General features: G+C 37.4%; 2 protein-coding genes across 2 annotated transcripts in view; one reads left to right on the top strand and one right to left on the bottom strand.

Moving 5' to 3' along the window:
- MYH15 (myosin heavy chain 15) overlaps positions 1-12,728 on the top strand; it is a 176,419-nt gene that overhangs the window by 125,746 nt on the left and 37,945 nt on the right. The window contains exons 30-31 of the mRNA XM_081572251.1: positions 3,224-3,350; positions 11,917-12,035. Of these exons, the coding sequence (XP_081428377.1) occupies positions 3,224-3,350; positions 11,917-12,035 (246 nt within the window). The remainder of the gene's footprint in view (positions 1-3,223; positions 3,351-11,916; positions 12,036-12,728) is intronic.
- The window catches only part of HHLA2 (HHLA2 member of B7 family), a 227,471-nt gene that overhangs the window by 42,114 nt on the left and 172,629 nt on the right, over positions 1-12,728 (bottom strand). The window lies entirely within an intron of this gene.

A 12,728-nucleotide genomic window follows, 5' to 3' on the forward strand; every position in this document is an offset into this window, starting at 1 on the left:
ATCGGTTTTTTACATATGCCTCTTGGGGTTTCTGTGGCTCATAGATTTAATCATTTATCCAGGGTCACAAAAATTATATGGCAGAGATGGGCCCTAACCCTCAATCCTGTGTACGTCTGTGGGTGATGGCATTCTGTTGCTGCCTTACATATTTCTTGGTGGGATAAACTGATTCTGTTCACTCTCATAGGCATATACATTATGCTGAACTTTATCTTGAATTGTTTACTTCATCTTTTCCTGAATTATAATGCCAGAAATGCCAATACTCAGTGGTACAGTGGAAACCGAAGCATTTTCGAAAGCATATTAGGCTGACAGAGAGGCCCAGGGCAATTTATAAGTTATAGGCAATCTCACAATTATCTTGATTATTTTGAACTCCCATTGGTTCCTGAATTTCTAGGAGGCAGCATTTTTATGCATCATTTTAAGAACCAGCTTCAGAATAAATGTGCATTATTCCATTAACCTCTTCCTTCTTGGTATCAAAATTTAGTATCTATCTTTAGGCTGAAACTTGAAGCACTTTTGAGAGTACCACCCTTTGAATGGCATGCCCCTGTCCAGGCCACCTTTAGATAAACAATCACATTGCCTTTGCAGATCCTGCTTATGAAAACACTTTTTCAATTGAAAACACAATAGCAGTGTTAACAGTGCCCATGGATAACTACCATTTGAGGCTGTGCCTTAGGGCGAATGTCTTATGCCTACCCAGTAGCTGCCTACTCTGCAGGTGTGCACAGCCATGCAGGGCTTAATCACACAGGCTTCTCTTGAAACCAGGGGATTCTCTGGCTCCTTTGCTTGCCATTCCCACAACACTGACTAAGCTGTCTTATGGAGATCTGTGTTCTTTCACCCTCAGCAAACAGGTGTGCAGTAGAGCACACTTCTGGTCATAAGCAGAAGTGGCATTTCTCACATCTGGCTGTCTTCCTCCTGACCCAATTCATGGGTCATTTATTATTGGAGAGAACATAAGACAAAAATGGCTCACATAGTCATATTTTTGTTCAGTTTCTTCCAGGATCCATCAATTGGATCTGGAATCCAATTTCACACAGGATTCATGACAATTTCAATCAAGTAGAATGTTAAGTCAATTAATCCTTAACATTTCCTTTGTTATTACTTCATATAACAGATGCTAGTGTTATTACTTCATATAACAGAATCTAGTGTCTAACTTTTTCTTTTCGTGCACCAGTTCAAATCCTATACCCACCACATACTAGCTGTGTGAATTTGGGCAAGGTATTTAGCCTCTCTGACCATTTCCTCATTTATAAAACAGAGGCAATCTGATTTCCTAAGGAATACTGTGAAGAAAATGAGTGTGCCAACTTTGACTGTCAAATTACTTTCAGATGTAGTAAAGCAAACATATTCAACAATAAAAATATTTGAAATTACAGACTATTTAAAAATTGTTGTCTATGTTGTTGCTATAGCTTCTAGGGATGAGTGGAGATTGTGGGTAATTGAGTGTGCCTGGCATTTAACATCATTGTTCTAACCTTCATGATGTACAGAAAGCTGATCATTGAATCTCTGCCAGGTCTGGTTTCATATCCACCACCTGGCATGGGTGTGCTATGGAATATCTGTGAGTACAATTACTGATATTTCTTGTCAGTCTCCAAATGACCTCTTCCCTTGTTTGCTAATCAGTGGATAATACACCAACCCAGTTAAAAAAACCAATTTGGGGGTTGAGGTTTATAGGGAAAGCTTGAATATGACCTCTAAGTAAACTTTAGTGAGTCTGTTGGCCAACCTCTCACTAAAGTTTATAGTAATTTGAGTTTCCTATTTTGTGTCAAGCACTGTATTTGGCCTTGGGGTTATAGGATGTAATTTAGAGTCTTCCATAAAAAAGTTAGAATAGTCGTTAGAGTAAGTTTACAAATAACAATCTTCATCACAGCACAGGCTCCAGCTGGAGAGCTCCAAAGTCTTTGCTGACTCAGAAGTTTCCCAAAGGACCAAACCTGGCATCATCCTGGGGATGTTTCTCCTCCTTGACCATTGCTATATTGTAGAAATTAGTTTAACATTGAAAACTATTAGACTTACCATCAGATTTCACAGTTTTCACCATTTTCTTGAAATCCCACTGATGTGATCCTTTCTTTGTCAAAGTAATCTCCCCATCTTTCCTTCTTGCTATCCCTTCCCCTACATTTCCCCTCCTTTTTCTGTAGCACTATTTCTTTATAGAGACAAAAGTCTCATGTGGACTGAGATTTAATACACATAAAGAACAAAACACAAAAACAGTAATGCAAAATCCATAGAACTGTGAAGTACCACAAGTGTCATTTTATGATTTCTGATCATATTAATAATAAGAATGAAAATTACAGCTAGGTAAAGAGGCCAGCACCATCTTACATTTGGAAGCTCTTGGTCCTGAAAATATTGGATTTCAAAGTCATTGGCATTAGTTTTCAGAGTGTGGCAAAAATTTGCCAGGTAAAAGTGCATAGGTCGCTTAGCATATCGTTTTTAAACATGAACAACTCATTCTGAGAAGTTGGAGTTTGGGATTGAAATGATAACCCAACAGGGTAATCATGAGCCTGCAACCTTAGTGATTGGGAGGGTCCAGTTGTTTTCACAGTTCAAACTTCTGTTATTATGCTGCTGTATCTCAGATTCACCTGCTTTCTCCTATCCTTCTTGGTCAACCCTCTGGACTTCCTTCCTTCCTCCTCCATCCTTCCCGTCCTTCCTTTCTCATCCCTCTGAACTACCCCCTTGTTTATTGAGCTCCTAATATGTTAGATACTATTCTAGACACAGGGGGTATAATCTGTGATCAGATGGAATCTCTATCCTCATGAAGCTTATATTCTAGAAGAAAAGAAAGATGGTTAAATATATAATAATGTCAGGAAGTAATTATGTACTCCATCAGTGTTTGATACATTTCCTTCTTCTGAAAAGCAAAAAATTCTAGAGACATTCCCCAATACCAGAGACTTGTTTCTCCATTAATACCTATAATTTGAAAAGTTTGGGCCCTTTAGGGGCCCAGACTCTGAGTGTATTGTGCTGTTTAAAATTAGAAGACGTGGTTTTCCAATGCTAGCTGTGACTTTCAGGGCAGAGGAGAGCACAAGGTTCCTGGAACCATCCCTCCCCTCCTTCCTTATGCAGCTAATTCAGCATGTTCTTTATAAACCATGTCCAACCTGTCCTTCTCAACTTGTAGGCTAATGCTGAGAAGCTCTGTAGTCTGTATGAGGAGCGCTTGAAAGAAGCAAATGCAAAACTGGGTGAAGTGACTCAATTAGCAAATGACCTGACAGCGCAGAAGACAAAGCTACAGAGTGAGAATGGTAAGTAAACTTTCAGTGTTGCTTCACTTACAAGTCTCAAGCCCAGAAGAATGGTGGAGAAACCACTGAAATGATGAACAAATCACTGAGTCTGGGTGGGAATTTAAAAATTCTAGGGGGCTGGTGAGGCCCTTGATGTTATCTTTTCCAAGACATGCTCTTGTCTGGGAAGGATCACCTCTGTGCCATCCTGAAAGGCCTTGCCCAACTCTCTTCCATGAAAGGGAAAAGGAATATGCAGTTGACTGGAGTAGCTTTCACAATCCAAGGATGCTAAAGACTATCCATACAGTCTGTAAGACATGCCACTTTATCATATCTACCTCATTGAAATAGGCATTTCCCCTAATTTTCAATGATGAGCCCATACCTATTTTTTATATTTATATTTTTTAAAAATTGAAGTATAGTTAATTTACAATGTTGTATTGATTTCAAGTGTACAGCAAAGTGATTCTTTTACATATATATATATGTATGTATGTATTCCTTTTTCAGATTATTTTGCATGAAAGGTTATTATAAGATATTGAGTATAGTTCCCTATGCTATATAGCAGGTCTTTGATTACCTATTTTATATGTAGTAGTGTATATATATTAATCCCAAACTCTGAATTTATGCCCTTCCTTGATCTCTGCTCTCCCCTTTGGTAGCCACAAGTTTGTTTTCTGTCTGTGAGTCTATTTCTGGTTTGTAAATAAGCTCATTTGTATCATTTTTTTTAGATTCCACACATAAGTGGTATCATATGATGCCTTTTTCTGTCTGACTTACTTCACTTAATATGATAATCTCTATATCCATCCTTGTTGCTTTTGTTGTTGTTGTTGTTCAGTTGCTCAGTTGTGTCCGACTTTTTGTGACTCCATGAACTGCTGCATGCCAGGCTTCCCTGTCCTTCACCATCTCCTGGAGCTTGCTCAAACTCATGTCCATCCAACCCGCTCGTCCTCTGTCGTCCCCTTCTCCTCCTGCCTTCATCTTTCCCAGTATCAGGGTCTTTTCTAATGAGTTACCTCTTCACATCAGGTGGCCAAAATATTGGAGATTCAGCTTCAGCATCAGTCCTTCCAATAAATATTCAGGACTGATTTCCTTTAGGATTGACTGGTTTGATCTCCTTGCAGTCCAAGGGACTCTCAAGAGTTTTTTCCAACACTAGTTCAAAAGCATCAATTCTTGGGTGTTCAGCCTTCTTTATGGTTCAACTCTCACATCCATACATGATTATCTCTATAACCATCCATGTTGCTTTAAGTGGCATTATTTCATTCTTTTTTATGGCCAAGTAATATATGTATGGGGCTTCCCTGGTGGCTCAGACAGTAAAGAATCTCCCTACAATGTAGGAGATCTGGTTTTGATGCCTGGGTTGGGAAGATTCCCTGGAGGAGGAAATGGCAATGCACTCCAGTATTCTTGCCTGGAGAATTCCATGGGCAGAGGAGTCTGGCGGGCTATAGTCCATGGGGTCACAAAGAGTCAGACACAACTTATATAGTATAGCCTTAAGTCAAGGAGCATGATTCCTCCAGCCTTATTCTTCTTTCTCAAGATTCTTTTGGCTACTCAGAGTCTTTTGTGTTTCCATACAAATCTTAAAATTTTTTCTTCTGATTCTGAGGAAAATGCCATTGGTAATTTTATAGGGATTGCATTGAATCTGTAGATGCCTTGGGTAGTATGAACCTACACCTCTCTTTTGACCTCTTTGCTATGTTTTGAAAATACCAGGCATACTCCCACCCTAGAGTCTTGCCCTGACTATTTTTTCTGCCTGGAGTACCCTACTCATCAACACAAAACTTAAAGATGAGAGTTAATCAAATAGATCTGGGGGAAGTCAGGATAGGCCTTGTTGGGAAGGTGACATTTGAGTACTCTCAACCAGTTTTCTCCATGTGCTTATTTTTTCATAGAATTTAATACCTTCAAAGAAACTACATGCTTGACATAATAAATAAGTTTGTCTTGTCTCCATCGGCCGCAGTGTAAGCTACATGAGGGCAGGGGCCTTTATTATGTTCACTGATATGTCAGTCATCTAGAGCAATGCCTACCATTTATTGGGGATCTACAAACATTTGACCAGTTAAAATTAGAACAATGTTCCATGGCTTATTCTTAACCATCAACCACTATTAATGAGGTTTTCCCCCTGTATCTTTTACATGATAGCAATCTATTTGAGGTTTTTCTTTTTTAATTCATCATGAGCTTTTTTGTATCTTGCATAGGCATTTATGAGTGTTTCTCATCCATCAGTTAGATGGACAATGGTTACTTCATCTTGCCCTGTAACTTGCTTGTCTGCTATGAACCACGTGTGGCTAGCTGTTTGTCTGTAATTAGAATTATTTTTAGTAATATATTCCCAGAGATAGACTTCCTAGGCCAATGAAAATAAACAATGTGTTCTTGATATCCAGAGGCATTCACTTTAAAAGGAGAGTGATGACCATTTATCCTTCCAAATGAAGATCATTTATCATTCTGCCTGTGGACACCTCTGTTTCTAGATGCTAAATCTGGTTGTTGTTCAGTTGCTCAGTCGTGTCCGACTCTTTGTGACTCCATGGACTGCAGCACGCCAGGCTTCCCTGTCCTTCACTATCTCCTGGAATTTGCTCAAACTCATGCCCATTGAGTTGATGATGCCTTCCAAACTACAGATTTGGAACTCTAAAAGAGGAAAGTGTTTTATATTCTAGCAGGGACACCAAGTAGGACTCTTCTCATGCTGATGACAGGGTGTGTGACACTTGGCCTCAATACAAAACCCCCAATTTGATCTTTGGTGCCATTTAGGATATAGTCTGTGTGGGAACTGTGCAGTCTGGAGGCTAGGCTGGAGAATGACTGTCTGCTCTGAAGGAAGTGCTGTATACAATTTGTTTGATAGGCATCGCCTACCTCCCTCTACTTATTGGCATTAATTTTCTATTCACTTTTTTGATGAGGAAATTGGTGGGTGAGTGAAATGAAACTGGATCTGAGATGATAATTCTGCTTAGAATGCAGGGCATTTTATGTCCTCCTTGACTCTCGGCTTTACCTTTTGGCTCTTGTACAAATTAAATTTTAAGTATATACCTATCCAAACCTCCCCTCCTCTCACTAGGACTATGGTCCAGACTTTTGCTGCTTTTTTTCTTTTTTGCTACTATTACCAAAGTTTCTTTCTCATGCCCTGTCCTGTCCACTGATTATAATCTGCTTTCAAAGGAGACCAATAGTAAATGTGATCAGTTAAGCCATGTTAAGTGGATCCTGGTTCTGTAAAACATATGTTAGTCTCAACCCCTTAATGGATTGGCATTTCCTCAGAATACTTTTAAATATGATGTGTGACCTAGAGCTTCTCAAAGTTTGGTCCATGGAACCCCCGCAATCATCAAGGCTCTTTTAGGGGAACTAAGTGAGAGGTTAGAGCTATTTCATTCAATACTAAGATGCTGTTTGCTCTCTCAGTTCTTTTGCTGCTGTTATAGATGGTGCAAAAGCAATGATGATTAAAACTGCCAGAGCCTTATCACAAACCAAGACAGAAGCACCATGCTGTAGTATTAATCATTGTATTTGCTGGTATATACTCAAAAGTTAAAAAAAAAGAGTCAGTTTTACTTAAGAATGTCCTTAATGAAACAGTAAAAATTAATTATATCTCAACCCCACGTATATATCTTTTTAATATTCTGTGTAACAAAACAAAGTGTGCATAAAGCACTTCTCTTTCATATTAAAGTAGGATGTGTGATTGTTCCAGTTCTGATCTGAACTAGCAATTTTTCAGGAAGAATCGTATTTACTTGAAAGAACATTTGACAAACTATGCTTATTCAGACTTAGATATTTGGCAGATATTTTCACAAAAATGAACAAAGTGAGCCTGTCACTCCAAGGAAAACAACTGACAATATTTGTTGCCAATAACAAAAGTGGAGCTTTTAGGTAAAAATTAGACTTTGGAAAACATGTATATGCCATCATGAGCTTGATGGCTCTCAATTCTTGAAGACCCCCCCTTGTTTTTATTGTGTATAGTATTAGTTTCAGGTATATAATATAGTGATTCAGCATTTCTCTGTATTACAAATTGATCAACACAATAAGCCTAATAACCATCTGTTACCATACAAAATTATTTCAATACCATTGACTATAACCCTTATGCTGTACATCATAGCCCCATATTTTATAACTAAAATAAGAAGTTCATACCTCTTAATCCCCTTAACCTATTTCACTTAACTCCTCCATCCCCTTCCCCTCTGGCAGCCACCAATTTGTTCTCTGTGTCTGTGAGTCTGTTTCTGTGTTGTTTTGTTTGTTCATTTTTTTTTTTAGATTCCACGTATAAGTGAAATAATATGTTATTTGTCTTTGTGTTTCCATGTCTGATTTCTTTTATTTAACATTATACCCTCTAGGTCCATCCATGTTAATGCTAATGACATAATTTCATTTTTTCATGACTGAGCAGTATTCTATTCCATTCCATTGATCTATGTGTCTATTTCTATGCCAATATCATAGTTTTCATTGCTATAACTTTGTGGTATAGTTTGAAATCAGGTTGTGTGATACCTCCAGCTTTGTTCTTCTTTCTCATGATTGCTTTGGCTTTTCTGGGACTTCTGTGGTTCTATACAAATTTTGGGGTTATCTGTTCTAGTTTTGAGAAAAATTTTGATAAGGGTTACATTGAATCTGTAGATTGCTTTCAGTAGTAATATTTCTTAGTGATATTAATTCTTCCCATCTATGAACATAGAGTATCTTTCCATTTACTTGTATCTTTGATTTCTTTCCTCAATTTCTTATAGTTTTCCTAGAACAGGTCTTTTAACCTCTTGGTTACATTTAATCCTAGGTATTTTATACTTTTTGATGTAATTGTAAATGAAATTTTTTCTTCATTTCCCTTCCTGATAGTTTGTTATTAGTGTTCAGAAATGTATCTGATTCTGTATATTTATTTTGCATCTTGCAACTTTATTGAATTCATTTGTTAGTTATGTTAGTTTTTTGATGGAGGCTTTAGGGTTTTCTATGTATAGTATCATATCATCTGCAAATAGTGAGTTTTTTTCTCCCTTTCCTATTTAAATGTCTTTAAACCCTTTTTCTTTGTAATTGCTGTGGCTAGGACTTCTAGTACTGTGTTGAATAAAAGTGGCAAAAACAGACCTCTTTGTCTTGATTCTGATCTTTGAGAGGTCTCACCATTGAGGGTCAGGTTAGCTGTAGTTTTGTGATAGATGATATTTATAATGTTGGGATATTTTACCTCTGTGTGTTCTCTGTCTCTCTCTTCTCCTTCTGGGACCTCTCTAATGCGAATGGTAGTATGCCTGATGTCCCAGGGGTCCCTTAAACTAATCTCTGTTAAAAATCCTTATTTCTTTTTCCCTGTTCTCATTGGATGATTTCTAATTCCTCATCTTCCAGACTGCTGATCTGTTCTGCATCTTTTAATCTGTTTTTGATTCTCTTAGTGTGTAATCTCATATCAGTTATTGTAATCTTTTGTTCTGATTGGTTCTTTTTTATATTTTTGTTGAAGTTCTCACGCTGAGTTCATCCAGTCTTCTCCTGAGTTTAGTAAGCATCTTTATGAGTATTACTTTGAATTAGTTTCTTATATATTGCTTAGCTCCATTTTATTTAGTTCTTTATCTGGAGTTTTGTCTTGTTCTTTCATTTAGAAAGTATTTCTTTTTCTCTTCACTTTGCCTAACTCTGTGTTTGCTTCTATGTATTAGATAGATCAGCTCCGTATTCCAGTCTTGAAAGAGTGACCTTATGTGGAAGGTTTCTTTTGGGCTCAGTGGCACAATTCTCATGGTCACCAGAGCCACTTGTTACTGAGGTTTTCCCTGTTTGGGCTGTGTTCATTCTCTTGTGGTTGGGCCACAATTACTGTGGGCACACTGGTTGGGGGAGCTGGTACCAGGCCTGGCTGGCTACATAGCTTGGTTGTGACTGCTGTAGATGTGCTGTGGATGGAGCTAACCCCCAAGAGAAAGCTCCTTTGAAAGGAGTGCTGATGCTGGCCAAGATGTCCCACCAGGTAATTTGGTGTAAGAGCCACTTTGGAAGGGCATTTGTGCAGCTCATGCCACCTGTTTGGTGGGGCAGTCATGGAGTGGCTTTTGAGGGGCATGCTGATCCTCAGGGGAATGTTGCGGTGGAAGTATACCCTGTTAGCCAGGTTGGTTGAAAGTAACAGAAATGGTGCCCACCAGCTCTGGGCCAGCTAGGTGGCAGAAGAGTTAAAAATAAATTAATTAAAATGTGACCACAAGTGCTTCTGCCACTGGAGAAAGTTCTGCCAGATCCCTGCCCTCCAGCGTACATCCTAATAGTAGTCAATATTGGTCATCTCCTTCTTTATGACTCAGGTGTTTTTCAAGCTATTGCCTCTGCATTGAGACCTGGAGTGAGTTTGTACATGAGCAGTATTTCAGTTTCCCCCTGCCTTTTGGCTTTCCCCACCCTAAGCCCCACTGATTTTCAAAGCCAGAAATTATGGAAGTTTGTCTTCCCCATGCAAGTGCATTGGGCTGGGGAGCCTGAAAGGGGGCTTGGACCCCTTACTCCCTAGTCGGGACCTCAATAGTTGTGATATCCCTCCCACTTATTAGTGGCCTTAGTGGGGGTGCCTGTTCTGACTAGACCATGTCTCTGTCCTCTTCCCCTTCCCCATATGGCCTTTTCTTTATATCCTTAGTTGTAGAAAATCTGTTCTGCTAGTCGTTAGGTCATTCTCAGAGATAGTTGTTCTATATTTAGTTGTAGTTTGGTGTGTCTGTGGGAGGAGGTGAGCTCAGGATTTTCCTTCTCCTCCATCTTGATCTGAACCTTAAGGGCTTTTTTATGAGATAAGTGGTGATATTAACAAGTATGATTTTTTTAATATTGTGTGATGAAATGTGTTAACGCTTGAAAAATCTGCATAATTGAGTAAACATACATTTTTCAAATCACCACTACTTGGTGCTGCAAAATGATATACGGGTAAAAGATCCATTCAAAGTTTAAGAACAATCCATGAATTTTAATGGAACAGAATAAAACATTTCATTTGTTTGGTTTATTCCATTAACCCTTAGGAAACTTCTATTTGTTGAGTTTTGGTATAGCATCAAACAATCATCACAAGTATCTGAAAAAACTATGAAAATACCTCTCCCTTTTCTAGCTACTTACGTGTGAGAGGCCGGATTTCTTCATATGCTTCAACCAGAACAGTAGGATTCCTCAACAAGCTGCCTTTTATTAAGCCAGAGAATTTTTTAAAGTGTAAAATAAGCTGATTTTTCTAATTTTTTGTTTGTTTTGTAACATATAGCTTTCCCTCTAAAAACTGTTACCTCTGTTAACATGTCTTTAAGATTTTTATTATTTTAAAATGAGTAAATACATATCTTAAATTTCTCTTTTAATTTCAAATATACTGTTAATATAAAACTCATATATACAATACCTCTGTGGGTTCCTCGGTGATTTTTAAGTGTATAAAGTGTTCCTAAGACTAAAATGTTTGGTAATTGCAGTTTTAACCCAAACAGATGTTTGCTTATAATGCTGGGAGTTTTAGAATTTCTTTGTATCGAAAGGAGTGGGCGTCATAAATATTTGGAGCTTTTATTGTTGGACTAATTATGTAATAGAATTAATGGTTTTTGTTGAGGATTGGCTCTGCTTTAGTGCCATTTCTAATAACCAAGTCATTTCTCACCTATTATGAAAGAAATAAGCTAAGCTGGGAAGGTAGACTAGAGTGAAATAAAATCTACCCATCTCTTGATCACATTCTCTACTATTTAATGAAAATTTCTAGTCTTTATTTAGCAATTCAGTCTACAAAGTACATTCACACTCAATTAATTTTCACTAACAATCTTTTATTGTTATCCTCAATTTACAAATGAGGCAAAGAAGTTGTAATTATCTAAAAATTTTATGGCCAGAAATTTGTAGAATCACACATAATAAACAAGAGAGCATGCCACAGAAGAAAGAACGTGTTCTTCAGGATTAAAAGCTTAATTTGAATCTACGTCCATTAGTTACTAGCTGTGCAGCTTTGTGTCTCAATCACATTTAAGTAAGCGGCTGTGTTTTCCCTTCTGAAAAATGGGTAATATAATACCTACATTATCAAATAGTTATGAGAATTAAACTGGGTAATATACATAAAATACTTACTCTGTGGAAGATTCTCAATAAATGATAGCTAATATTGGGTTGGTCAAAAAATTCATTCAAGTTTTTCTATAACATCTTACAGAAAAACCTGCACAAGCTTTTTGGCCAATGAATATTATGTTATCTAGTCATGCTTACTACCAAAAATTAGTTCTTTTTTAGGGCTCTCTTGTGAGTTCTGGAAAGGATCATTGTCATGATTTGCCAGTAACTGGACTCTTGTACTCTTTATAAATATAAAAAATATGTGGATCATATTAGTTACTTTTAAACTCAGTAAATTAAGTGGGAAAGGCAGTAGGTGAGAAAGAAGACCATGATTAACTTATTTCGTGAAATCTTTTTGTAGGTGAGTTCCGAAAAAGGCTGGAAGAAAAGGAAGCTCTGATAAACCAACTTTCCAGGGAAAAGAGTATCTTCACTCTGCAGATTCAAGACCTGAAAGGGCAGCTGGCAGAAGAAACCAAAGTAATGAATCTATTATTTCTCACCAGGCATTTCACTGTATGTTTAAAAAAAAAAATAGTGCTTGCTAGGTTGTCTTGAATATCTTCTTATATAAAAGAAGAGGGGAAAGTGCTCTAGAAGTTAAGAGAAAAAAGACCTGTTGGATCTTGGATATGCTGAGAAGGACTCTGATCACTGAAGGATCATCCTCAGTGATTCAAATTGCTCTCTAGTTTGTCAGATTTAGAGCAAGGAAAGTATGTGTTTCCATTTTGCATTATTACTTGAACAGAACATCAGCAAAGTTCTTTATGGATTTTTGATTCTGAATTGGACAAAGAAGTGGAATTAATTAAAAGACCAGGATAAAATGAATGGGACTGGATTCATTCAATATTACTTTTAAATTGTCAAATGAATTATAGATATTAGTTATTTCTTCCCAAGAGAATATATAATGTTGCTAGTAAGTGACCTCGGTGAATGTGATTCTTTAATGTTAAAGCATAGTGACTAAAATGAGAGATGGATTCTTTGAGCCCTGGTATTCAAATCTATTCTTATTTCATATTCAAGGCATCTTCTAAGACCCCAAAGGACTTCACTTGTATATAATCTCACTGCAAAGGCATCTGCTCCAAGGGTAAAAGTCATTGACTCTGCAGACTTCTCTTTTTAAATGTTTTCTTTTATCCCCCACATTCTCCTTATTTT

This window comes from Giraffa tippelskirchi, chromosome 2 (assembly GCF_054371585.1).
Source record: "Giraffa tippelskirchi isolate mGirTip1 chromosome 2, T2T-mGirTip1v1.2.pri, whole genome shotgun sequence".
Lineage (NCBI taxonomy): Eukaryota > Metazoa > Chordata > Mammalia > Artiodactyla > Giraffidae > Giraffa > Giraffa tippelskirchi.